The following is a 24,758-nucleotide window of genomic DNA, read 5'->3' as shown; positions in this document are numbered from 1 at the left end:
ATTAAATGCTGGAGGACCAGAAGTCTGGACCTTAGTGGGAGTAATTCCTAGATAGGGCAGGTCTGAAAGGTTAGGGATCTTCTAAAAATGGGATGAAAGCTGAAGTTTTTCAGTAGGTGTCAAAGAAGTATTAATGTTAACACTGAAGTTTAAATATTTGTCAGAAACGAATCATCTGCCTGTTGAGAAAGTGGACCAATCCTTAAAAAAGAAAAAGTTATATAAAATGATCACGTGCTTAGAAGAGGTAGCTGCATTATCTGCTAGTAATCCGATAGCCCTAAACACCATCACAGGATTCCATGTACAGCTCTGGGGGACAGACAAGGGAAAAAGAGGTTAAGTAAGAAGGACCAATCTTAGTTTTTTGTTATCTAAACAAATAATTAGTGATTAGCATACTGTGAATACTCATGGACTTCATGACACTTTTTTTTTTTTTTTTTTTGCGGTATGCGGGCCTCTCACTGTTGTGGCCTCTCCCGTTGCGGAGCACAGGCTCCGGATGCGCAGGCCCAGCGGCCATGGCTCACGGGCCCAGCCGCTCCGCGGCATATGGGATCCTCCCAGACCGGGGCACGAACCCGTATCCCCTGCATCGGCAGGCGGACTCTCAACCACTGCGCCACCAGGGAGGCCCTTCATGACACTTTTTAAGTAGTATAACCAGAAACTGCTTTCTATTCAATAAGCAATTTCACATCTCCTTTTGAGCTGAATAAAAATTTCTGACTAACATGAGCATCTGAAAATTTCAGCAGTATCTTTAATGAGCTAAGATCTTCCAAATTTCTTAATAAACACAACCCATCATATAATTCCCACTGATATGCATGTTCTATCTAAACTGCAAAATGGAACACTCCCCAGAGAAGAAAATATTAGTTTGAAAAAAAAAAATTCCAAAAAATGTTTCTGATCATCCTAAAATAATGTCAACAAAGACTTCCTTACATGAAAAATCCCTTTCTCAAATTCAAACTATGTAAATATGTATGATATATATTATCTTTTGCACTATAACATAGGTAATAAGAACACAAACAAAGGTAAAAGAATGCTTCATAGGGCTTCCCTGGTGGCGCAGTGGTTGAGAGTCCGCCTGCCGATGCAGGGGATGCGGGTTCGTGCCCTGGTCCGGGAAGATCCCACATGCCACGGAGCGGCTGGGCCCGTGAGCCATGGCCGCTGAGCCTGCGCGTCCGGAGCCTGTGCTCCGCAACGGGAGAGGCCGCAACAGTGAGAGGCCCGCACACAGCAAAAAAAAAAAAAAAAAAAAAAAAAAAAAGAATGCTTCATAAAATCTCTTCAGTGAGAGATGACATCTGGGAAAATTTGTTTTCTTGCCCCATAGAACCAAAATAACACCTGATAAATTCACAAAGAAGTTAGCATGAACAGTCTACTTAAAGCAGCAGAGACCAAAAAACAAACGAACAAACAAAAACCCCCAAACAACAAAACCTAGTTAAGAATGAAAGCTTCTGTATGATAACTTAACAATTATAGTAGAATTTATTGATTAAAGCAGAATCTGTGACAAATTGCCAGACTAACCCTGACTGCAGATTTACACCAGGTCTTTTGCAAACACTTCCTGGCAAAGAGGATTCATAATCTTCAAAATCCCTCCACCCGCTGTAACCATGAATACATGTTAGTTTCAAAACGTCTTCCCAAAGTCTGAATTCTCCCATTTCTTTATAAACAACCACAGACTTGGTCTAATACCAGTTAACAAATCTGCACTCCGACTATAAACCCATGATTTTTAATAAATGCATAATTTAATTACCATACTTTAAAAACTTTTTGTTTAGAGATCATTTTGAAATACAAATAAAAAATGCAAAAAGTTGCAAAACTAAATAGTACAGGGAATACCCTTTATCACTACCCTTTACTCAGATTTGCCATTGTTATCATTTTATCCACCTGCTTTACCATTTGTAGTGTGTGTGTGTGTGTGGTGTGTACTTGATTCTTTTTCTGAACATCTGAGGGAAGGTTATAAACATTCTGGTCTTTTACCCTCAAATACTTCAGTGAATAACACCACAACCTAATACATGTTCCTATTATAAATAAGACCGATGTGAATGTCTTCACACATACACTGACATTTGTGTAAGATTATTCCCTTTGCATACATGTCTAGTGCTGAAATCAAAGAGAAAAAAAATGTTTACGACTTGATGCATCGTGACGGACTGCCTTCTAAAAAGTTTGTAATAACGCAAACTTGTCTCACTAGCACCTTAGCTGACCGTTTGCTTAACTTTCTAAATTTGACAGGAATTTGTTTAGTAGTGAAGTTGAACACTGTTTCTGTATTTAATGTACTCATGTGTTCAGCTAATTTTCTTCTTTTGCCTCTTTATACCCTTTTAGAAAGACTCTAAGTCAGAACTTGCTGCATGATAATGCCCATGGCAAATCCTATTGTGAAGATCCATTTGTAGGCCTCACGAGAATGAGAATGAGGATTTATGACAAAAGATAATCCAAACCACAAAAACTCAAGGCAGAAAAAACTGCAATATTTACATAATAAAATTATTATTGAGGTCTCTCACTTGCTAACTTTGGAGACTGTAATTGTTCTCTAACTGGATAAACAGCTAGAGGAGAATGCACCTTGAGATGGTAAACCCAAACACTGTTTATAATAAACCATATATATAAAAGAATCTTTCAAAAAAAGCTCAATATTGCAGTGTAGATGTCTAATCTCTAGGCAAATTTAATAAAGACAATTATGTTCAACGTAAAGAAAATCGTAATCCAGAAACAAGTTAAAACTATTCCAGCACCTAAACACACATCAGCAGCACCTCACAAATAGAACACATAGAAGAAATACAAAATTACAGACAAGTAGTAGTTATAATGTACTAATAGTATAATGTATGTTTCTAACCTGTTGATATGCATTTTCTCCTGTATTTTAAACTCTCTCTCTCTTTAAAAAGACCCTGCCCTGGGAGGACAGATTACAAGACAGAATCCTAAAAGTAAAGACAACTGTTAAGAGACCACCACAATAACCCCAGACAGTGGTAACAGAGGTCTGAATCAAGCAGGATAGGAGATAAGGAGGACACAAAGGAGAGGAGAATGACAGCTGTTTTCGGTTACTAAATACATGGGACTGAATGCAGACTGGATGTAAGCAATGAAAGAACTGAGACAAGAATTTTACAACTGGGAACGTTAACAGTGAGTTGAAGGTAAAACCAAAGAGATGCAGAGAAGGCGTGGGGTGAGGAGCTGTACACAGAGAAAATTCTAGCTTCAATGAATTTAATACACCTACCCAGAATTTTGTATTCAGAACATTCTAGAAATTATTTTAAATTTAGCATGCAAACATTTATGTCATTCTGAAAAATAAAATCGTATTTTTAATTGTATACAAAGGAGAGGGCACATTGCTCAGGCCCTCGAGGGATTACGCCCACCCCACAGCGCTGGCCAGGTCCGCGGGACACGGCTTGGGAGGCTTCAGCCACAGCTCGGGCATACGCTCACCCCCTGATTAGATCACATTTCACAAAATACACTCGATGAAAATTTTTTCTTTTCAGAATTCTGAGCTGTGTGATAAACAGAACCTACGACATGAGTAGGGAAGAATGACTCATTTTTCTCTATTTAAAAAACCCTCCAAGTTAACGTTATCATTTTGGCTTAGAGAGATACCCGTTTTATAATAACTACAGGGTCAGTTCCACAGTGACAATTCCCAGCTACAGCCTAGAGTCTTAGAACATTTGTCACGATGGGGTTGTGAAGAGAATCTGCGTACCTAGAATCCGAGTGGCCTCCGCTGTCCTAAGACACCAGACCACAGAGGCTCCACATCAGGAGGTCAGGATGCAAGTGGAGATCCCCAAGCCCGAGGAACATCCTCAAGCCTGGGATTGCTGCACACTGCTTTCAACCATTTCTTGTCACTAGGTTTCATTTTTCACCCAATCTGAGCATCTTTATCTCTTACAAGGAATATTTTATCCGTTTACCTTTACTGCCATCATTGATACCTTTGCTCATACTTTTCTCATTTTGTCCTTAAGATTTTAGATCATTTGCTCCTGGTTTCATAATGATTTAGAAGATAAACATCCTATTTGAATTCCAAGAGAGAGTACCTCCAACAGTTTGGTCATTTCCAACTTCCCTCCCCCACAGAAATGTCTCCTATTTAAGACTTCCAGCATCTTATAACAATTAAAAATTTCAAATCCTCTCTTTCACTAAATGCAGTAGAAGACAAGGGGTAACCTAGAGCCTCCCAATGCAACTGTGCTTTTCTTTAGGTCAATATTGAGACTTAACCATTTTACTGATATCCTTACTCAGAGCCAATCTTTGTATGTTACAATATTTACAAACAATTTTATTTAAACTTTTCAGCGAGTAATATGTTCACATGAATCAAAATTCAAAAGGGTATAAAACAAATAGCTTCTTTCTCTCTCAGGTCCTCAAGCCACCCAGTTTCCCTCCTGGAGGCAACCCATGTTACTAAGGTCTAATGTGTCGTTACAGAAAATAACTACATATTGAATCACTCTCGCTTCCTTCCCCAGACAAACCCACTAAGCCTGGAGTATTATCCTTTTATGCTGTTGGTATTCTTTTTGCTAATATTTTTTGCAAAGATTTTTTTTTTTTTTTTTTTTTTTTTTTTTTTTTCTTTTTGCGGTATGCGGGCCTCTCACTGTTGTGGCCTCTCCCGTTGCAGAGCACAGGCTCCGGACGCGCAGGCCCAGCGGCCATGGCTCACGGGCCCAGCCGCTCCGCGGCATATGGGATCCTCCCAGACCGGGGCACGAACCCGTATCCCCTGCATCGGCAGGCGGACTCTCAACCACTGCGCCACCAGGGAGGCCCGCAAAGATTTTTTTTATAGACATTTACACTTAGAGAATTACATTTGCCTCTTGAAAGTTATATTTGCTCTATAAAAATAACTCTGAATGACTCCTTTTTTTGTAATCTGAAAGAATTTAAAGTGCTGTGAAACTAATTATCAGTCTCTTAAAGATACTGAACAATTTGCCTGAAAAATCTCTGGACCTCATGCTTTTACAGAGGTAACTCTTGTGCAGCTTTCTCCAACACGTTGACCCCAGAACTGTTCTACACTCTTAGAATTATTTACTGCCCCAAAGGGCTTTAGTTTATGTGCATTATATCTATGGATATTTTCCATAATAGAAATTAAAACAAAAATTCAAAATACTTATTTATCATTTCATTTAGAAATAACATAATAGGACTTCTGGTTTCTGGATCTGTGTATAAGGAGCTTAGAAGCTGCCATTCTGTCCTAACAACACATAAAAAGCTGAACAGACTGAAAAATCAACAACTGTTCTAGGATCCACTGCAGAGGTGAGGACACAGGGCAACTCACTGCCCCAAGACTGGAGAGACAGGCGAAGAGAGACAACTTACTGGCACAGAGACTCACAAATGGAAACCGCCTTGGGAACTGGTGCCGGGACAGAGAAACCTTAACTATAATTGATGAACTTCCGGAGGCTTCTCTGAGAGTTAAAACTCCAGGGAAATCCAGTCATGGGGTGGGAGGGGGGAGCAGAATTTTGTGAGATTTACCCCCAGGAGCTTGACCAGGTTAATCCCACAGTAAATGTCTGCCAGAACTCACACAAGAAGAAGGTACCAATCTGAAAAGGCCTATATCTATTAAAGAAATTGAATCAATCATCAGCAACCTTCCAAAACAGAAAACATCAGGCCTAGAGGGGTTCACTGGTGAATTCTTCAAGGAAGAAATTATACCAATCCTCTAAAATCTCTTTCAGAGGCTAGAAGCACAGGTAACACTTCCTAACTCACTCTAATCAGACATTATAAAAAAAAGAAAACTACAGACCATTCTCTCTCATGCATATAAATGCAGAACTTCTCAATAAAATATTAGCAAACCAAATCCAAGAGTCTCCTTCCTCCAAAGAAGATTAACACTGACTTCTAAGCAGGTGGCTTAGAGGCACTAAAATCACAGATCACCTTAATCTAACCATTATTTGAGAGAGTTTAAAGCTGGGATTTATTTCTAATATAAAGCACTTTGGGTCTCTAACTGAAACATAGAGAGTTTACCAGGACAATTCCCCAACCTTGGTGAACTACGAACACCCGTTTTTGGTTTTCTAGCCTCAAGTGTCCAACAAAAGCTCTGCTCAGCTTCTCACCCACTTTTCCCAGCATTAGCAGATGCCACTAAGGGGAAAAGTAGCCTGAAATGCCTGCCTCGTCCTTGCCTCAACAGCACTCTGATACACTCAAAATACACGTCTTTTCTACTGTGTCTAGTTTTTCTAATTTTTTAAAATGTAGCGTTAATCCAAATAATTTATCCAACATTACCAAAAGAGGAACTCCTCCAAAGACAGATTTAATATGGTTAATACTTAAGGGTTTTAGAAATCCTGTTTTTTCCCTTTTTCTCCCATTATGCGCCAGAACCAAACAATGTTTGTTTTCAAAATACGCATTCTACCAAACATCTTTCAGGGGTATGGGTGTTTTTAAATAAATCCAAGGGATATATACCTTGTTAACTACGAGATACCTTTATATAATGTCACCTGCACAAAAACATTTTAGCTAGAGTAGTGAAGACAAAACATTTAGAATAAAACAACTTTTTGAAAATATAGTTTTTAAAAAGAAAAAAATGTACCAAAGTAATTTCACATTTCAATTAGAAAGAAGAAAAACCAAACCAGCTTTCATATTTTGACGCTTTCCAATTCTACTTGCCTCTAAACATTTACAAGCATTATTTAGAAATAAAGTGTCATTTATCATGACCCAGTATTTTAAAAACATTTTAAACGTAATATGTTTTTCCTTGCATTCGTTTTCCCTTGGAAAATTACATAATTTTATGAAGATCTGTTACTGGAAGTCTGAGAGAAATACTGTATCTGCTAACACTTACCGTGAAAAATACGAAAATCAATATATGGATGAGAACCTCTTCTTTCTGATTCAAATCCCGCTCGACTCCTTACGCGTACATCTCCTGGGCAGAATCAGGAATAACACATAAGTTTAGAAGGCTGCCGTGCAGGAAGAAGCTCCCACATGCAATAAAGGTCTCTGTGGGATCATGCCCATAACTCAGGCTACTAATGATATAAGTGGAATAAGTAGTTAAGAGCTGATTTATTTGAAAGGGTTTACAAATTTGGGGCACTGAGTTATAAGTCTAGATGAGGTTTTTTTTAGCCTACCCCTATAATAATTATAATCTCTATTTTAGAGTCACCTTCTGAAAGATGATTCATGTAGATGATAATCCAACCTCATCTCTTATGACTCACATGGAGTTAAAAAAATCCTCAGCACAAAACTTTAAAAAGCCATAATGAGAAGCAAATATTTATTAAGTGTCTACTCTGTGCCTAACACTATACTATAAGGAATATGAAGAAACAGAAAATATATTACCTATTCTCAAGCAGCTTTTAATTTTTTAAATGTACAGAAAATTAAAATGTTAAAGATTTTGCCTGAAATGTTTAATCTGATCAATCTTCTTTTTTCTCATTGACAGTGGGTATAGTCAAGGTCTGTAGTTGGGCCTTAAACTTTGTTGTTGACAAGCTCAGTACCGTTTCTTCCTGTATTCATATGACTTTTGGATCCACTTCTCCATACAGCAACATAACCACTGCCATCTTCTGCCGGGTACTCTTTTTGTGCCTTGTAGACATTATTTCATTTAATTCTCTAACCAACTCTGAGAGATAGGAATCTTAACCCCCATTTTCAGATGCAGAAACTGAGATTTTTAGATGTTTAAGGGCACGCACATGCCACAACGCTAGTGTAAAGGTGTGCCAGGGTTTAAACCTAGCTCTGCGGGCTCCAAAGGCAGCACCTTTCCCACTACACTTCCATAGCCTCCGAGTTTATAACCTTTAAGTCTCCAGTCCCTATTCCTGTGCCCTTGCAGTTCCGCTTGCCTGGAAGGCTTTCCTGCTTATTCATTGTTTCAAGGTACCTGTCATCCACCATGAGTCCATCCCACAACGATTAATCACTTCTCTCACGTGGAGATGCCTTCACTCTCTATCAGATGTTTACTGAGCACTCACTACACGTCAGGTAACACAGCAGTGAGCAAAATATATAAAGTCCCTGTCTTCATGAAGCTCACCCTTTCATGGAGTGACATAAATAATAAAACAAATAAATAATTTCATTCTATGGAAGATGGTAATAAGCACCATGCAGAAGAGTAAAGCAAGGAAAGAAGAACAGGGAGGGGGGAGTAGGGAGAAGTGATTCATGACTGTGGTCAGAGACCTCAGTGAACGGGAGGCATCTGAGCAGAGACCTGAAGGCAGTGAAGCAGTGAGCCACATGGCTACCTGGATGAAGACGGGTCCAGACGTAGGGAGAGCAAGTATGAAGACCCTGAGACGGGAGCATGCTTGTCATGTTCAAGGTCAAGCAAAGAGGCCCACACGGCTGGAGTGAGGTGAATGAGGGGAACTGGTAGGAGGTGTGGTCAGAGAAATAGTAGGGCCACATCACACTGGACCTTCAATGGGCCATTATAATAGCTTTGGCTGTTACTCCAAGATAGAAAACTATTGGAAGATTCAGAACAGAGGGGTGAGATGGACTTAGGTCTGAAAAGGTTCACTCTGGCTGCATAGACTAGACTCAAGTAGAGACGCACAGGAAGATGCAGGGAGACACTTAAGGAGTGAGTGCATTCAACGAGGCAACAGCTATGGCCTGCGGAGAGGGGGATATGGGGAGATGCTGGTCAAGGGGGTACGAAGTTTCAGTTACGCAAGGGAAGTTCTGGAGATCTAATGTACAACTATGTGACGACAGCTACCGATAAAACACCAAGTAACTGTGGATCAGTTAGGGATGGTAAACAGCACTGGGGTGGTGAAGTTCTGGATACACTTTGAAGGTATCAGCCAAGAGGATTTGGTGATGAAGTAAACGCAGAGGAAATAAGAGTCTCAAGAATGACGCCAAGGTTCCTGACCTGACAACCGGAAGAATGGAGTTCCATTTTCTGAGACGGTGAAAGAATGCAAAATCACAGACCTGGGGAACACAAATCTTTTAACACATATGTTAAATGTGAGGTGCCCATAACCACGTGGAGATGTTCTACAGAGTGAAGAAAACAGGAGTCTAAAACTCTGTTTTGAGGAGAGTAGAATCCTGACATGTCTACAGAGAGAGATGGAGACAGTAAAGAAGAAAAGGCTCAACATTCCTGGGGGAAAATATGTGCTAGAGTAGAATGGAACTAGGCAGGTAAGATACACAAGGTAAATTAAAGAGGGGAAAAAAGGGAAGAAGAGCAAAAACAGGACACTGGAGAACACACAGGCTTAAGACTATGAAAGGGAGTTAATGAAAGAGGCACAAACAAACAAACAAGCAAACAACCCAAAACCAAATCACCACCCCAGAAGCAGGTGAAGAATAAGGATGACTAAATGTCATAGAAATTGAGCGAGGAATTCTGAGTATAAGGAGAGCAGTCATGAAGAAAAGACAGTAAGAAAAGGTGAGTTAAGGTGCCTACTGCAATCTTTATAGTATGTTTTTAATAGTATGAATTAAAAGTACCAGGGATCAAGGAGTGCGTGGATGAAGAGAAAAATCTGGCAAAGAGAGGGAAAGAGAGAAACTACACACCTATATGTATGTGTGTATATATATATATATATATATATATCAATTATATATGTATATATACACACATCAAATTCATTTTACCCTCTGGACTTGAGTAATACATTAAAGATTTAAGAACTGAGACTAGGAGAAGACAAATGGCCTTCTCACCAGCCAACTGAGAACAAACACATCCGGTGACAGGACCATGCGATCAGGTAATTCACAGCCTCGTCTTTGTTCATGTTACCGTTTAGTATTCAGCAACTGTACAAATCTAAGACTCTTTTTATGAAAAATAATCAGGATGCAACTTAAAATTGTATACTAATCACAGAGTCCCAGTTATTAAGCCAGAGATTTCTCAATTACCCAAACTCTAAGATGTCCCTCTTTATTCACATCATATTAATTTTGGCTTCTAGACTCAACTTCAAAGTAATAGGTCATTTCTGCTGCAAACGGTGATGAAAAGCTACCTAATGAAAGATATCTCGATCTTGAATAACAGCAGATAACAAAATTAACTGATATTGGTGCAAAATAAATAATTCTTACCTAGCATACGAATGTACAACGCAGTCTGATCAGAGCTGTCATAGGAGATAGCTCCACGCCTCTAGAAAAAAAAAACACGCATTTTAATGCATGACAATTTAAAATGTGATATAAAATTCAATTCAACAAACATGTATTTATTATTTTTTGTGACGCACTGTGCAAGAGAAGGTGGGATAAACAAAATGAAATTAAATACAGCATTTGCTCTTGAAATCTCTAGTTGTGAGGAAGACAAATAATTATAACACAATATGATTAAGCATTGTTGGAGAAGTGGATACAGAATGAGGAACACAGTAGGTGGAAATTTAATGTCAGGGTACATCATACAAGCCCACTTGAAGAGAGAGCTTCTGCAGAGGTAGACGGAACTGATGGAGAGACACAGTTCACCTACTTCACTATTCCCTTCATTTAAACATGAATGAATAAGCAAACAAGAATCATCAGACATTTGAAGAAACTCTTTAGCTAGAAATAAATGGAACAAAATGAAAAACCAAATGGCCCAGAAGCTACAAGAAATAAGAGAATTTAAAAAATGTAATTAGTGTACTCAAAGGAATTTGAGTAAAACAAAAAATGGGGTGCACTGAAAGAGAACAGATTTAAAAATACATTTTGAGCTTAAAAATAAACAGGTATAGGGCTTCCCTGGTGGCGCAGTGGTTGAGAGTCCGCCTGCTGATGCAGGGGACACGGGTTCGTGCCCCGGTCCAGGAGGATCCCACGTGCCGCGGAGCGGCTGGGCCCGTGAGCCATGGCCGCTGAGCCTGCGCGTCCGGAGCCTGTGCTCCGCAACGGGAGAGGCCACAACAGTGAGAGGCCCTCGTACCGCAAAAAAAAAAAAAACAGGTATAAAAAGTATCTTGCAACATTACTCATAATGGCCCCCAACTGGAAACAATCCAAACGTCTACTAACTAATGCGGGACAGCGGTACAATATTACTCAGTATTCAATATCTAGTGTTGTTATTCAGACATAAAAAGCACCGAAGTACTGATACATGTTACAACATGGTTGAACCCTGAGAACAGTATATTGAGTGAAAGGAGCCAGTCACAAAGGACCACGAAGCATATGTTTCCAATTATATTTGCCAAACAGGCAAATCCACAGAATCAGAAAGTAGACTGGTGGTTGCCTAGAGTCGGGAGAGTTGGTGGGAACTGGAGAGTGAACGCTACTGGGCACAGGGTTTCTACCTGCAACGATGAAAGTGTTCTCAAATTAACTGTGGTAATGACTGCACAACTCTGTGAATATACCAAAAAGCACTGAATTTAAAAAAAATCACCCACTTTAAGTGGGTGAATTGTATGGTACATGAACTATACCTCAGTAAAGCCATTATAAAAAATAACGAGTATTGCAAATATTTTAAATATAATTACCCAAAAAACCCCCAAAACAAAAAAAAACCTTTGGAAGACCTGAAACACCCTCAGCAAGTTCTGCTAACTCCACCTTCACACTCGTCTCCCTTCCTCGATCTCCACTTCTTCGTTCTGTCTCAGGCAACAGCATCTCTCACCTGGACTCCTGCAATGTTCTGCCCTGCTGACTGGTTTTCCTGCTGCATCTCTTGGCCCCCAGTCCATTCACGCAGAAGCAAGAGTGAACATTCCAGCTACTGCTCAGAAGTCCTCCAATGGCCCCCACTACACTTGGAATAAACTCCACGAACACCTAACTCTCCATGATCTGCCTACCCCTCAGTCCTCTTGTCCTATCTCCCTCTTTCTACCACTAAGAGCCAGCCACCCTGGCCGCCTTGCCCTTCCTCAACGACGCCACACGCACAGCCTTGACACCTGCTGCTCTGTGCAGGATCACTGCATCATCGTTCCCGTCTTACCTCTCGGGTTCCAGACGAAATGTCATCTCTTCAGAGAGGCAGTCCCAGACTACCAAACCCAAAGTCACCAGGCAGTCACCCTCCCCAGAGTCCCTACGTTCCTGCTCTGTACAGCACACCTAGCTGACCTATTCTTGTTAGCTTGTTCTAAAACAAAAGCTTCACAAGAGCATGAACCATGTCTGACTTATTCACCACTGTGTCCTTGGCCCTTAAAACTACTATTATTTAGTAGATGCTAAATAAATGTTTGGTAAATAAATGATTGAATGCACTTATTGTAAATAAATTAGTGAATAATCATTTACAAATTAAGTTGATGAATAAATTAATGAACAACAGAATTGATATAAAGACAAACTAAACATCTAGAAGATAAAATTAACCAAACCTCATACCAGAATCTAACCTCTGTGGAGGCAGAGACTTTGTTCAACGCTGTATCCCCAGATATAGAATAAATCCCAACATTTAGAATAGTGTCCAGCACATTCTAATGTAATCAATAATATTAGCTGAATAAACAGGCAAGCAAATTCTTAAAAAACAGTAATAAATAGAACTAGCGTCATGAGCTATTATAAAGTAGTGTGACACTACAGAGAATCTAGAATCAAATCCAAGAATATACAGAAATTTTGTATATGCTAAATAAAGGATCTGAAATCTGTGGAGAGGAAATTCCCTGGCGGTCCAGTGGTTAGGACTCAGCACTTTCACTGCCGAGGGCTGGGGTTCAATCCCTGGTCAGGGAACTAAGATCTCACAAGCTGTGTGACACAGCCAAAAAAAAAAAAAAAAATCAAGTCTGTGGGAAAAATATTAATTATTTGATTAAAAATATTAGATTAAGTGGTTGTTATCTGGAAAAACATAAGGCTGTATTATTACCTTCCTACTCCAAAATAAATTACACATGGAACAGAAATTTTAATGTAAAAAAAAAGCATGAAAATATTAGAAGAAAACATGACTGTATTAAAAAAAATCTCAAATAACAACAAGGACCTACTGTATAGTACAGGGAACTATATTCAATATCTTATAATAACCTATAATGGAAAAGGATCTGAAAAAGAATATATATATGTATAACTGAATCACTTTGCTGTATACCTGAAACTAACACAACACTGTAAATCAACTATACTTCAATAAAGTTTTTTAAATTTAAATAACGACTCAAAAAGAAATCTTAACTAGGAAAGGCCTTCCTAACTGTTCTATAAAATCCAGAAGTCAATTTGGACACATAAAAGTTAAATTATGTATGGCAAAATATATCATAAACATAGGCAAAAGACAAACTCCAAATGAAGAAAAATGAGTTCCACAGATACGACAAAGGGCTAATTTTTCCCTGTTACTCCTAAAAATGAAGGGAGAAAAAAGAAGTGTCTTACAAATCAATTACAAAATGAAAAATAGTGTAGAAAAACAGGTAGGACATAAATACACTACTCACAGAAAGAGAAATAATAAACTAATAAACACAAGAAAAAATGCCTGACTTCATTAACAAAATACATATTAAGGAAATGAGATGGTATTTTTACATATTAATGATCTTCTTTCCTCACAAACCCCTGGCATGAAATTTACAACTCTTCAACATATACCTAGAAATCTCAAGGAAAAATAATCATTTTTTTTTACTGTTATTATAAAGAAAAGTTACTGTATTTAAAGCCCTCATTTGGATTTAGTGTGCAAAATAGCTCCCCAAAACATTGTTATTATCTCCTCGGTGCTTATCATTTAAGAGAAAAACATCAATTAAACTGCTATGACTTAATGTATCCTTAAACAAACAAACAAAAACCCCCAACAGTTCAGGAAATATAAAAGGAACACAAGTCACAAGCAAAAATAAAATTCTAATTTTCAACATTGGCTGCCTCCAGGGAAGCTGAAGGACAGACACAAGGGTAGGAAGAGGACTTTTCAATGAATATCTTTTGAATTTTGTAGCATGTGTAGTTATTATATATTCACAAAATGCATTGAACTAAAATTTAAAGCTACAGTAAGAATGTACTACAAAGAAATCTTCAAAGAAATGGATGATCTCAAAACCCAAGGGACTAGATCATAGAGAACACACTGCTGGCAACATAATGCTTTTAATAACGTTAGTGTCTTCCACCAACAGAAGACCCTGAGCCTCCTGCAGTGTTTCACGGTACACTACTTACTCTGGAGCAAACAGCCACCGTAATCACTTGGTATCAAAAGGCACGACTCACACCTGCTGTTCCCATCGCTACCCCAAGATATTTATCTTATTAGATTTCAAGACTCCCCTTAATACCACCATATTAGAGGAAACCCTAGTAGTCTGGAGAGCACATATGTGGAGATAAATATTTCTATCGGCCAAATCATATTCATGAAACCACAGATATAATTGTGTAATAGTTTGTCATGGTCAGGACCTATCAACTCACTAGTATCCAATCAAATTGGGTAAATAGCTTGTTAAAACAAATTTTAACCTGTTATCTCTAACAGTTCTCTTCAGGAGAAGGGTTGCCTTTTTTTTTTTTTTTTTTTTAATGAAGGGAAGGGTATTTACTAAAAGAGCCACTAATTAGAAAGGTAAAGTCTCATTTATCACTTTAAGGATTGAGAAAGACTAACATCAGCTATTAAAATAGTATAAGTAAAAAACTGGGTAATGAACATAATCTAGATTATAACTATGACACTAAATTTATTTTAAGGTAATCACTTTAGACTTATTTATAGAGGCACTAACTTAGGGTCTGTATTAGTTAACCATTTCAAAAACTTGGCAAAAACGGTAGAATTTAATTTTAATATATTTTAACAAATTACTTTGGGATGTGCAAAATATTCAAGTTATTTTATTCATTACTAATGTAAGTAAGCCTGGTCCACAAATACTTAGCTTAAATGCTATCCTAACCTGCAAGACACAACTCTCATGAAACAAATCCAAATGAGATAACAGAAAAAATTTTTAAGAATGGACTTTAAAAAAAGGTGGACCCAGGGGCCTCCCTGGTGGCGCAGTGGTTGGGAGTCCGCCTGCCGATGCAGGGGATACGGGTTCGTGCCCCGGTCTGGGAGGATCCCATATGCCGCGGAGCGGCTGGGCCCGTGAGCCATGGCCGCTGGGCCTGCGCATCCGGAGCCTGTGCTCCGCAACGGGAGAGGCCACAACAGTGAGAGGCCCGCATACCGCAAAAAGAAAAAAAAAAAAAAAAAAAAAAAGGTGGACCCATCAATGAATACATTCTGAGTGATAATTTACTCATTTATTGCCTCACAGACCAAGATTTAAATGAATATTATTAAACTGTAAACAGTCTAGGTAAAATAATCTAAAGTAACTCTTTTTGGATAAATATACTATAAATTATAATTAGAAATTTGATTTCCATGTTAGAATGTTACTTTAAAAAATAATTATATGTGCTTTATACACCAAGACTGCAGCACAGACTTAACATATATCTTTGTAAAAGACTATCATTTTTAAAGCCATATACTAGTAAAATTGTTTTTAATAAAGACAGTAAAACAAATTTAATCAAATTCCCGTGTCACACTGTCAGTCATAAAACACTCGGGGCTATCATCCACATTCCCACCTCACCTCACCAGTGAATGGAAACAACTGAGAAGCTTCTACTCGTGACTTTTCTAATTTAGCCATCCTGGGAACAGCTCGGTAAAGCAAACTAGTGTAAGTCAAACCACGGGTGAGGCCCAGCTCATCAGAAACTGACAGCCGCAGCATAAACAAGTTAAACTCTAAGGTTCCAAAGGATCCACCACCACACAGACAGGCGTTCTGAGTGCCCTGGTAAGACACTCAACCTTGCATCAGGATGAATCACGGCTCTTCCGCAAAAGATCTGACTTACAAGGTAAATGACCAAAGGCGTAAAAGTTGTTCCTGATATTAGTTAATACATAACTTTTAAAGACAGACATGTTTTTTTTTGTTTGTTTGGCGCAGCTTATGAGATCTTAGTTCCCCAACGAGGGATTAAACCCGCGCCCTCGGCAGTGGAAGCGCCGAGTCCTAACCACTGGACCGCCGGGGAATTCCCAAGACAGACATGTCTTAAAACTGAGCAAAGGTATCTTAAGTGCTATGGCTTTTATCTTGTTTGGGTTTTCCAGTAAAATAATCTATTGTGCAAAGGCGTGAGTCTTTCCCTTAGATGGTGAAGTAATGATATATTAACTCCTTGCTGAGCTCCTACTCTGTGCCAGAAAATGCTCCAGGCGCTTTCACACAAAACCTCACTTACCCGCACAAGACCTCTGTGAGGCAGGTTTTGGAGATTAGTAAACAGGTCACGGGGCTTAAACACAACAGCACTAAATACATTTTTGGGTAACGTTACAAAAATGGTAACACACTACAAAAGATGAAGCCCAAAGTTCCGAAAGCAGTTTTCTCTGATGCAGTAAAGTGAGCTTTTTCAGACTGTATTCATCTTACATACACTAGGAAAGCGTTCCCACCTGAGTGCCTATCCAAGGACGAATCCATCCACTGAACACTGTCCTTCCCAATCCTCTTCCCTATGCAAACAATATATTAAAAAAAAAAAAATCACACTCTTAAAATACTAGCCTTCTTTTTGTTTAAAAACTTAATTTAAATTTTTTGGTGGTTATAACAAAAGTTTAAAAATCTCTGAAAACATCCACAATTCCACTAATGCATTATTAATATTAACTTGATCTTCATTCAGTAACTTGGCATGCTAATCCTTTAAAAACAATTAGTAAATTGGTGTGAGTGCAACAAAATTCTTAACTTACAAAACACAAGATTTTAAAAATCTGAGTGCACTGTTTTTAAGAGATTTCTTCAATCGTATTCACTAAGAAAACAGAACTGCTTCAAGAAAAAGACAATTATGCTTAAAACAATATGCTTAAATGTGAAAAACATTACATTATCAGGGATTCAAACCTCGCTTGAAGAAGAAATATAAAAGAAGCTTTTGTGTTGCTTATTAGCAAACAGTGATGGCCTTATACATTTTAAGTTACTATTCACACTTTTCAATTTCTTAATAAAGGAAGACAAAAAGCTGCCTGGTGGATGAAAGACCATCATTTTTATACAAGTATAGAAAAATAATTTCAAATAGTATAATCTTAAGTATTTCCTACTTTGAACTCTCATTTGGATGGCAAATGGCTAGCATTCTAGCAAGCATTTCTTTTTTTTTTAATCATAGCATAATTTTAATAAGGAATAATGAAGACAACTTAATATGGAATGCTAGATTCAGTTGATGAAATACTATAGCAAGCATTTCTTAAGCCCGATATTTGGAATCCAAATTTAAAAACAACAGATATATAATAATCTTACTTTTTTCAACATATTGTAAGTAAGGCATATATTTCAGCAGCAGGAAGACCTTAAGTGAGAACATGAGAGACAGTGGTATTTAGTTTTTTAAAAGTTTTTAATTGTTTAGAAACTCTCAATAATTATACTTTAAATTTATAAGCAACAGTAAATTTGCTATCTCCAGAAGAGAATGTTTAAAATACGTACACCAAATGTCTAAACTGTTTAATTCCATAATCTTAAAAGTTGACCTTCTTTAAGTGTAAAAACTTCTTTAAAGGAATGATCCTGAGGAAAGCTACCTCGATACCAAGGAATGATACCATAAAAAGCCCTTCAGGAGGAATAGGTGGGAGAAGAATTAAAATTACATGCAGTCATCTCAAGCTTCTCAGCTGACAGGTAAAACGTGTAGCTCTTTTAATCAGAGAAATAAAACTGAAGCAAAAGGAGAAGAAACTTGACTAGCAAGTTCATTCCTACCCATATATAAACTAACGATTAATGTCACAATCCTAAAAATAAAGATGGCCTACCTTAGAGGCGATCCACTTGATAAGAACCAAGGCCAGACACCAGATCAATGTAATTCCCATTGGATCAATGAAAAGCCCCCTGCATAGCCTCCCTCCTCTCCCAGAGAGCAATGAGCAAGGAAGATTTGTTAGGATCTGACAATAACCAGCTGTCCCGAGGCAGAAGAGAGGGGACACTGCCTGCCTTGAACCTCACGCAGCTGCCTTCAAACAAGGGTCACCTGACTCTCTGAGAAAATGCTGCCAGCCGGCCTTCCTACCAGCGCGTGGTTAATGCCACAGCCCAGGGCTGGGGAAGGAGAGTCAGTAAAGCTGGAAGAGGGGAGGAAACACCTTCGTGAGCGCTGACCTGACAGTCTCTCAAAATATAGGCAAACGAGGTCTCCAGCTGGGCCCAAGCACATCCTCGACCTTAACACCAGGAATGCTTTCAAGTAACTTCCACAAAATGTCTGGCAGTACTAAAAATCTCATTTCCTCCACGTAGACCAGTGTCACAGGTATAATGTCCTGGCATTTAAAAATATTAATGCATTTTACTCTATTTTTTCAACTTTAAATACTGAATTGGTCAACTCTATTTCCTTTACGGCTAGGATTACTTTATGAATGCTAGGGGCTTTCACAGATAATGTCGTGCTACTTAACATTATTATAATTCACTCATTATGGATTTCCTGACAAAGGCCAGCCTGTCTGCATTTTCCAAGCAATTAAAAGTACACTATTTCTAAGCCCGACTCGCAATCTAGCTTACACGATACTATTTGTGTTACACGTCTCGTTCTTCTCTCGGCTGGGAGTGAGCTCGGCGGAAGCAAAGTGGGTCTCTATTCGTCTTCATGATCTCTCACAGCAGCCAGCAGAGAAAAAGCCTTTCATGAAGCTTTCATGCAAGTATTCGTTAAGCTCCAACTAGGTACCAGGCCCTTTGCTGGACGCCAGGGGTATAATCTTTGAGTGAAGACGGAAAGGGCTCCTGCCCTCCCGAAACTTACAGTTTAGTCAGTCTACATTCATTAAAGTCTGCAAATAAATACAAAACTGCAACGGAAACAAGTACGATGGAGCTGCGACGGGAACCGCCAACAAAGCCCCGGGTCTGACCCGGTTAGGAGGTCAGGGGCTTCTTCCCAGAGGCCCTGAAATGCCCCTGAGCTGAACTGCAAGGGCAAGAACACGAAGAGGATGGGAAGAAAGATCCTCCCAGACATGACAACGCACAACAAAGACAAGCAGAAGATTCGAGAAGAACAGCAGAGGAGGCTGGAGTGCAGGCTGTGGGACCGCCACGGTGGACGCCCCGAGAAGGGGCTTCGTCTGTATCCTAAAAGCTAATCCCACCCTGCTGCAGACTTTAGCAGGTTTTGGTCAAGGGCAGCTCACTGGGGTAGGGGCTGGGGGGGCGGTCAGGAGGCCACAGCGGAGGCCCCGGAGAGGCGCTCACGGACTGTGCTGGGGGGAGACGTGGACGGGCTGGGAAACACTCCGGCTGCGACAGGACTACGTCATGGGCTGCAGTTCATGGTGAGACAAAGGCATCTGCCTAGTGGCGGTACCCACATGACGGTTCTAAAATATTTGAAAACAGCCCAAATAGTTCAAATACCAATGCTGTTTTCATTATCCAATCCTCAGTAGGAAGTTTATTTTTTTTTTAAAAGTTAATTCTCCACCTGTCAAAATGAGGCATAAATTCAAATTACAGATGCACATCACAATTTTTCTAAGTTGAAGCTATACATAACATATGGCCATACATTTCCCACTACACCTTATACATTATATATATATATACATATATATATATACACATACCTCTTCTTTCTACTGAACTAACAAGCTGTAATGCTAATCCTTGCACAAATGGAGATAACTTTTTTAGTCTGTCACGAAACTAGGCGTGACATGAGATTGTCAGGGTCCTAGATTACTCTCTGGGCAGTAAGTTTCCAGCCAGCAAACTCAAAGGATGCCCAGGAGTAGGACAGAGCAGCCAGAGGTAATCAGCTCACTCTCAGGAGAATTGCTGGTGGTCATCCTTCATCATCTGCTGCACTAGCCTGGGCTGCACACTCCAAATTAGCCTACCACCTCGATGCTCAGCCCAGAAATACTTCTTATCCTCACAGTTCCCAGCCAGTCAGCTGCTCGAAAGGTTGAGTTCTAAGAAGCAAATATGATACCGTCATTTTTGGTACATTTTGATATGATAAATACCTTTTTGGTTAACGGTGAGGTCAAGAATCTCAACTTGCTTTTCATCTAAAAGTGGAGGATTGGGACTTCCCTGGTGGTCCAGGGGTTAAGACTCCGCGCTTCCACGGCAGGAGGCGCGGGTTCGACCCCTGGTCGGGGAACTAGATCCCACATGCGGCAGGGCGGAGCCAAAAAGGAGTAGATAAATACAAGTGAAGGATTGAACAAGGGAAGAGGGAAAGAATCAGAACTGAGACACACAGGAAAAAAAGAAAGGCAGGCCTAAAAATTCTCTCATTTAAATGAACTTCTGTCGAGATTATCCCACCATCTCAAAACTCTACTGGGTTTGGAGTCAAGGGCCTGGGTTTATTTCCCAGCTGTACTGCCAAGAGCTGAGTGAACCTGGGGGAATCACCACCTGTAAGGGCCTTGCTTTCCTCCCTTCACAGGAGTTAAATAACATCTGTAAAAGAATACCTCACTCACAGCAGGCTCTCAATAACATTCAGCCAAGTCCAAATTAAATAATTAAGACCTAACAATGATCATGACCTAACCACTCCAGCTCCACCCCAGCTCTGGGCTTAACTGAAATCACATGGTTCACGGGGGCAACGTGTGCTGTGCTTGCCCAGTGCCCTGGGAACCTCTTCTGAGGCCTGGCAGGGCTAAGGTCATTTTTCACACCAGTGAATGGTTCCCCAGCATCCTCTTCCTTAAATATCTACTGTATGTCTGACACTGAAATACAGAGATAATCAAGACACAGTCCTTCCAGATCAGAAAATTTCCTATTTGAATAGAAATAGCTACTAAGTTTATGCCTAAAACCATAGCTCCTTCGTTGCTGATGACATATTTACATCACTCAAATCTTACAAAAAACTCAGGCAATACAAGTTTTTCTTAAAACAGTACACTTACCTTTCTTAATGGCACGGACCTAATGGCCTTAAAACTTTTTCCTATTCTGAGATATGAAATATTTATCACTAATTTATCTTGATAAAGTATAAGGCTTCTCTTAATAAAAAATTTTCAATAAGACAAAATAGAAACAAAAGCTGTTATCAAATTGTATTAACACTCCTTTACAATATTATGTCTATTTCTTAGAAAATTATCTTAAAATCTTTCTAAATATAAAATAATTTATTATCCCATGAAGAAATAGTTGCCTCTTTTACAATAATAACAAATGTATTCTTTTACATTAACTTTTCTCACCTGTCTCAAAGCCTTAGTGAACCATGACAGAGCAACAAAAAACATCACTTGACTATACTAGAAAAATTAATGCACAGGAGATAGCTAAGCTTTTGAACACAGAATTTAATACTCTAAGAAAAAAGTATAAAACTCTTTACCTTTCTGGGGCTTATAAAAGTAATATCTGAACAGTCAGGGTATTAAAAGCAAATCTCACTATTTTACGAGCATGATCAATAGAAGGAAAAGGTACAGCTTTGATCACTGTGTCTTAAGAGAAGTAATCCAAGCGCAAATTTTATCCCTGGGGCTCTTTGCCACTCACAGGACACCTGTCAATCTTGGCAATAGCCTTTAGCTATCCATATAGAGACTCGGCATGTCCTTCTCTTGACCAAATTAGGCTAACCTCATCTGCATTGACATCAGTGTCTATAATTTTGGAATCCTGTTGACAAGAAGAGCCTATCCCAGAGTTCTTTATACAAATGTAGTGTCTGTTGGAAATTATAACCAAATTTATAATAGAAAAATGTGAATACTATAGTCTAAACCTTCCAACTGTGCTTTTATCATTTTGAATTCCAACCAATTTTAATACCAAATAGTAAATCAGGGTGGGATTTTTTCTTTCTTTTACTAAAAACCACATATCGGAGCTTATTATTTTTCAAATGTTATGAATTTCAAGAGATACGAAACTGACCAAAAAATTAATCCTTGATAAGTAACAAAAATTATTTAAAAACTATGGTAACATGGAAGTTTTACCACTTAATGAAGACCTTTGTGTCATACTGATTTAGAGTTCTGAATTAAGTTTTCTGTTGGATAGTAATTAGTGGCAATGAACATGTGATTAGTCTTGGTATGAAGTAAGTATTCAATAATAAAAACACCCTGACCTTTTACAAACATTCAAGTCTTCTGGTCCAGGAAACTACATTTTATGATATTAAAAGAACTCAGAGATTTGCTTATTGAACGACTGTTCACAGTATTTTAAAAATTATGGGAATTTGCTCCTCGCCATGTCTTCTCACAACACTTTCAGGATCAAGTGATTCCCGGCCAAGACACGAAAGCAGAATCGTCCCATTCCCCAGTGGATTCGAATGAAAACAGGCAATAAAATCAGGTACAACTCCGAGAGAAGACACTGGAGAAGACCCAAGCTGGGTCTATAAGGAGCCTCGCGTATGAAGTGGCACACATATTTATGCTGTGTCAGGGTCACTTGCATCTTACCATATCACTCTGAGAACATCACTACTATCTGAACAGCTGGACGTTTTTATTGGGAAAACGAGTTTTCTCTTTGTGCTTCTGCACTAGTGCTTTGGCTCAGTAATAAATATGTGAGACCTTTTGTCGGAAAAAAAAATTATGGAAAAGTAGAAATGGTCGCAATTTCCAGAAGGGGAAAAAAAATCAGTGGTGTAGATCTGACAACTGTAGAGTTTGGACTCAGGCTGCTAGTATATAAGACCAGGAGAATGTCACAGACACCGGACACTTTAATTTCAGCAAGGCTGCACACATAGTCTCTGGAGGCATCACTGAGAACAAAACAGAGCAACGTTAGGCTGACTCCTAGCTGACTGAACAAACATAACCAGAGTTTAAGTACCGGATATCAAGCTAGTGGAAGAATTCTAGAGGTAGCTAACAGAACTCTATATTTGACTTTGTCTTGTTCCACAGTTTATTTATTGGGATGCAGATCGGACTAATGCATATCCTATCTGCATATAAAACACAAAGTATAAACCACCATGCTTAATTACAAAATAACTTAAAAAGAGAATGAAGTATGAATTTTAAAATAAAATAAACTGCATGCTTATGGAACAGTGGAAATGGAGTTTACAAGTTTCCTTAAAAAAAAAAAAAAAGCCAGAATGTTTAAACTCTAAATTAATAAGAGACAGTAAGTAAAGGCAATCTTAGGGAAGCACTGAGGGTCAGATAAGTATCCAAATCAAGGATACTCCACTGTTCTCAATACAGGCCATATTTATAAGACTGAATTCAGTTCTCAATATTACACTGGAAGATGCATTCATACATAACATTTTTTTTTTTTTTTTTTTTTTTTTTGCTGTACGCGGGCCTCTCACTGCTGTGGCCTCTCCCGTTGCGGAGCACAGGCTCCGGACACACAGGCTCCGCGGCCATGGCTCGCGGGCCCAGCCGCTCCGCGGCATGTGGGATCTTCCGGGATCGGGGCACGAACCCGTGTCCCCTGCATCGGCAGGCGGACTCTCAACCACTGCGCCACCAGGGAAGCCCCATACATAACATTTTTAAATGCAGATAAGGATAATATATAAACTGCTATAAGATAAAATAAGCCAAGGAGTTCAGCTTTATTCTGTGAAATTATGAAAGGTGGAAGTAGACCAATGGGCACAAGTTTGTGGAAAACAGAATTTGATTCAATATTACTTTCTAAGAACTTTCTACAGTTAGAACCATGGAAATCGAAAGGAGCTGCCTCAAACTAGCCTCTGTCAAGGCGGTTGTGGAGCAGGCTAGAAAAAATGACCTTCAAGGTCTCTGCCAGTTCTCAGATCCCACAATACTATACCTGACTCAATTTCATAATCAAAGGAGCCTTTCTAAGAAAGCTGTTATTAAAGGTTCTTCAATGGGAAATTCACCCCCCACCACACCCCACAGACCTAGCCATACTGATTTCCTCAAAGTTATTAACATCTAAGTGGTTACTGGTATTTAGCTCAAAAGAGAAGTTTTAAATGAGAACTATTTGTAGGTAAGGAAAACAACTTCATGCTAAAAATAATACTACGAACTGACCACTACTTGTGGGTAAATATATATCAAAATATTTATAACATAAATGACTTAAGAAGAAAAATACTAATCTCTCCGAGACTGGTCAAATTTAAAAAGGAAACGCCAACTGTCAACAACTGTTCCCCTCTCCAAACCAATCAGAGTAGAAGCACAGAAAATTTCTGAAGTATATTTGAGGCACACCGAATAGTACCATTTCATCTCCACATATAGTACTGCAAGGGACAGAGGGAGACGCAGAGAGAGATTTTGAGCTCTCCGCTGTGCTGGGCATGAAGGATAGAACATAAGTGGACACAGTCCTTGCCTTCACACAGCTCAGACTTTTGTGGGGACTACAAACAATCATGACAAATAACCATGATTACAAGCAAATGTAAGATGCTATCTATGAGTGCCAAATACGACACTTAACCCAGGATTCAGTAGTAGCTAGGAAGACCACTGGGAAAAAGTGACACACAATCTGACTCTTAAATGATTTCATAAGAGTTTGTCACACAAGAGGTGGGGGAAAGAG

At 39.1% G+C, this 24,758-nt stretch overlaps 1 protein-coding gene and 1 pseudogene across 2 annotated transcripts in view; one reads left to right on the top strand and one right to left on the bottom strand.

Annotated features, from left to right (window-relative positions):
• Nucleotides 1-24,758, bottom strand: part of PDE7A (phosphodiesterase 7A) — a 108,245-nt gene that overhangs the window by 37,398 nt on the left and 46,089 nt on the right. The window contains exons 2-3 of the mRNA XM_082601027.1: nt 10,258-10,318; nt 6,980-7,063 (exon numbers count right to left, since the gene is read on the bottom strand). Coding sequence (XP_082457153.1) covers nt 6,980-7,063; nt 10,258-10,318 — 145 coding nt within the window. The remainder of the gene's footprint in view (nt 1-6,979; nt 7,064-10,257; nt 10,319-24,758) is intronic.
• On the top strand, nt 22,450-22,605 carry LOC309791907 (large ribosomal subunit protein eL39-like; annotated as a pseudogene). Its single transcript has one exon. The product of its transcript is annotated as a large ribosomal subunit protein eL39-like (transcript).

Source organism: Mesoplodon mirus (assembly GCF_964341445.2).
Source record: "Mesoplodon mirus genome assembly, chromosome: 16".
Classification (NCBI taxonomy): Eukaryota; Metazoa; Chordata; class Mammalia; order Artiodactyla; family Ziphiidae; genus Mesoplodon; species Mesoplodon mirus.
This window is presented reverse-complemented; position numbering and strand designations above follow the sequence as displayed.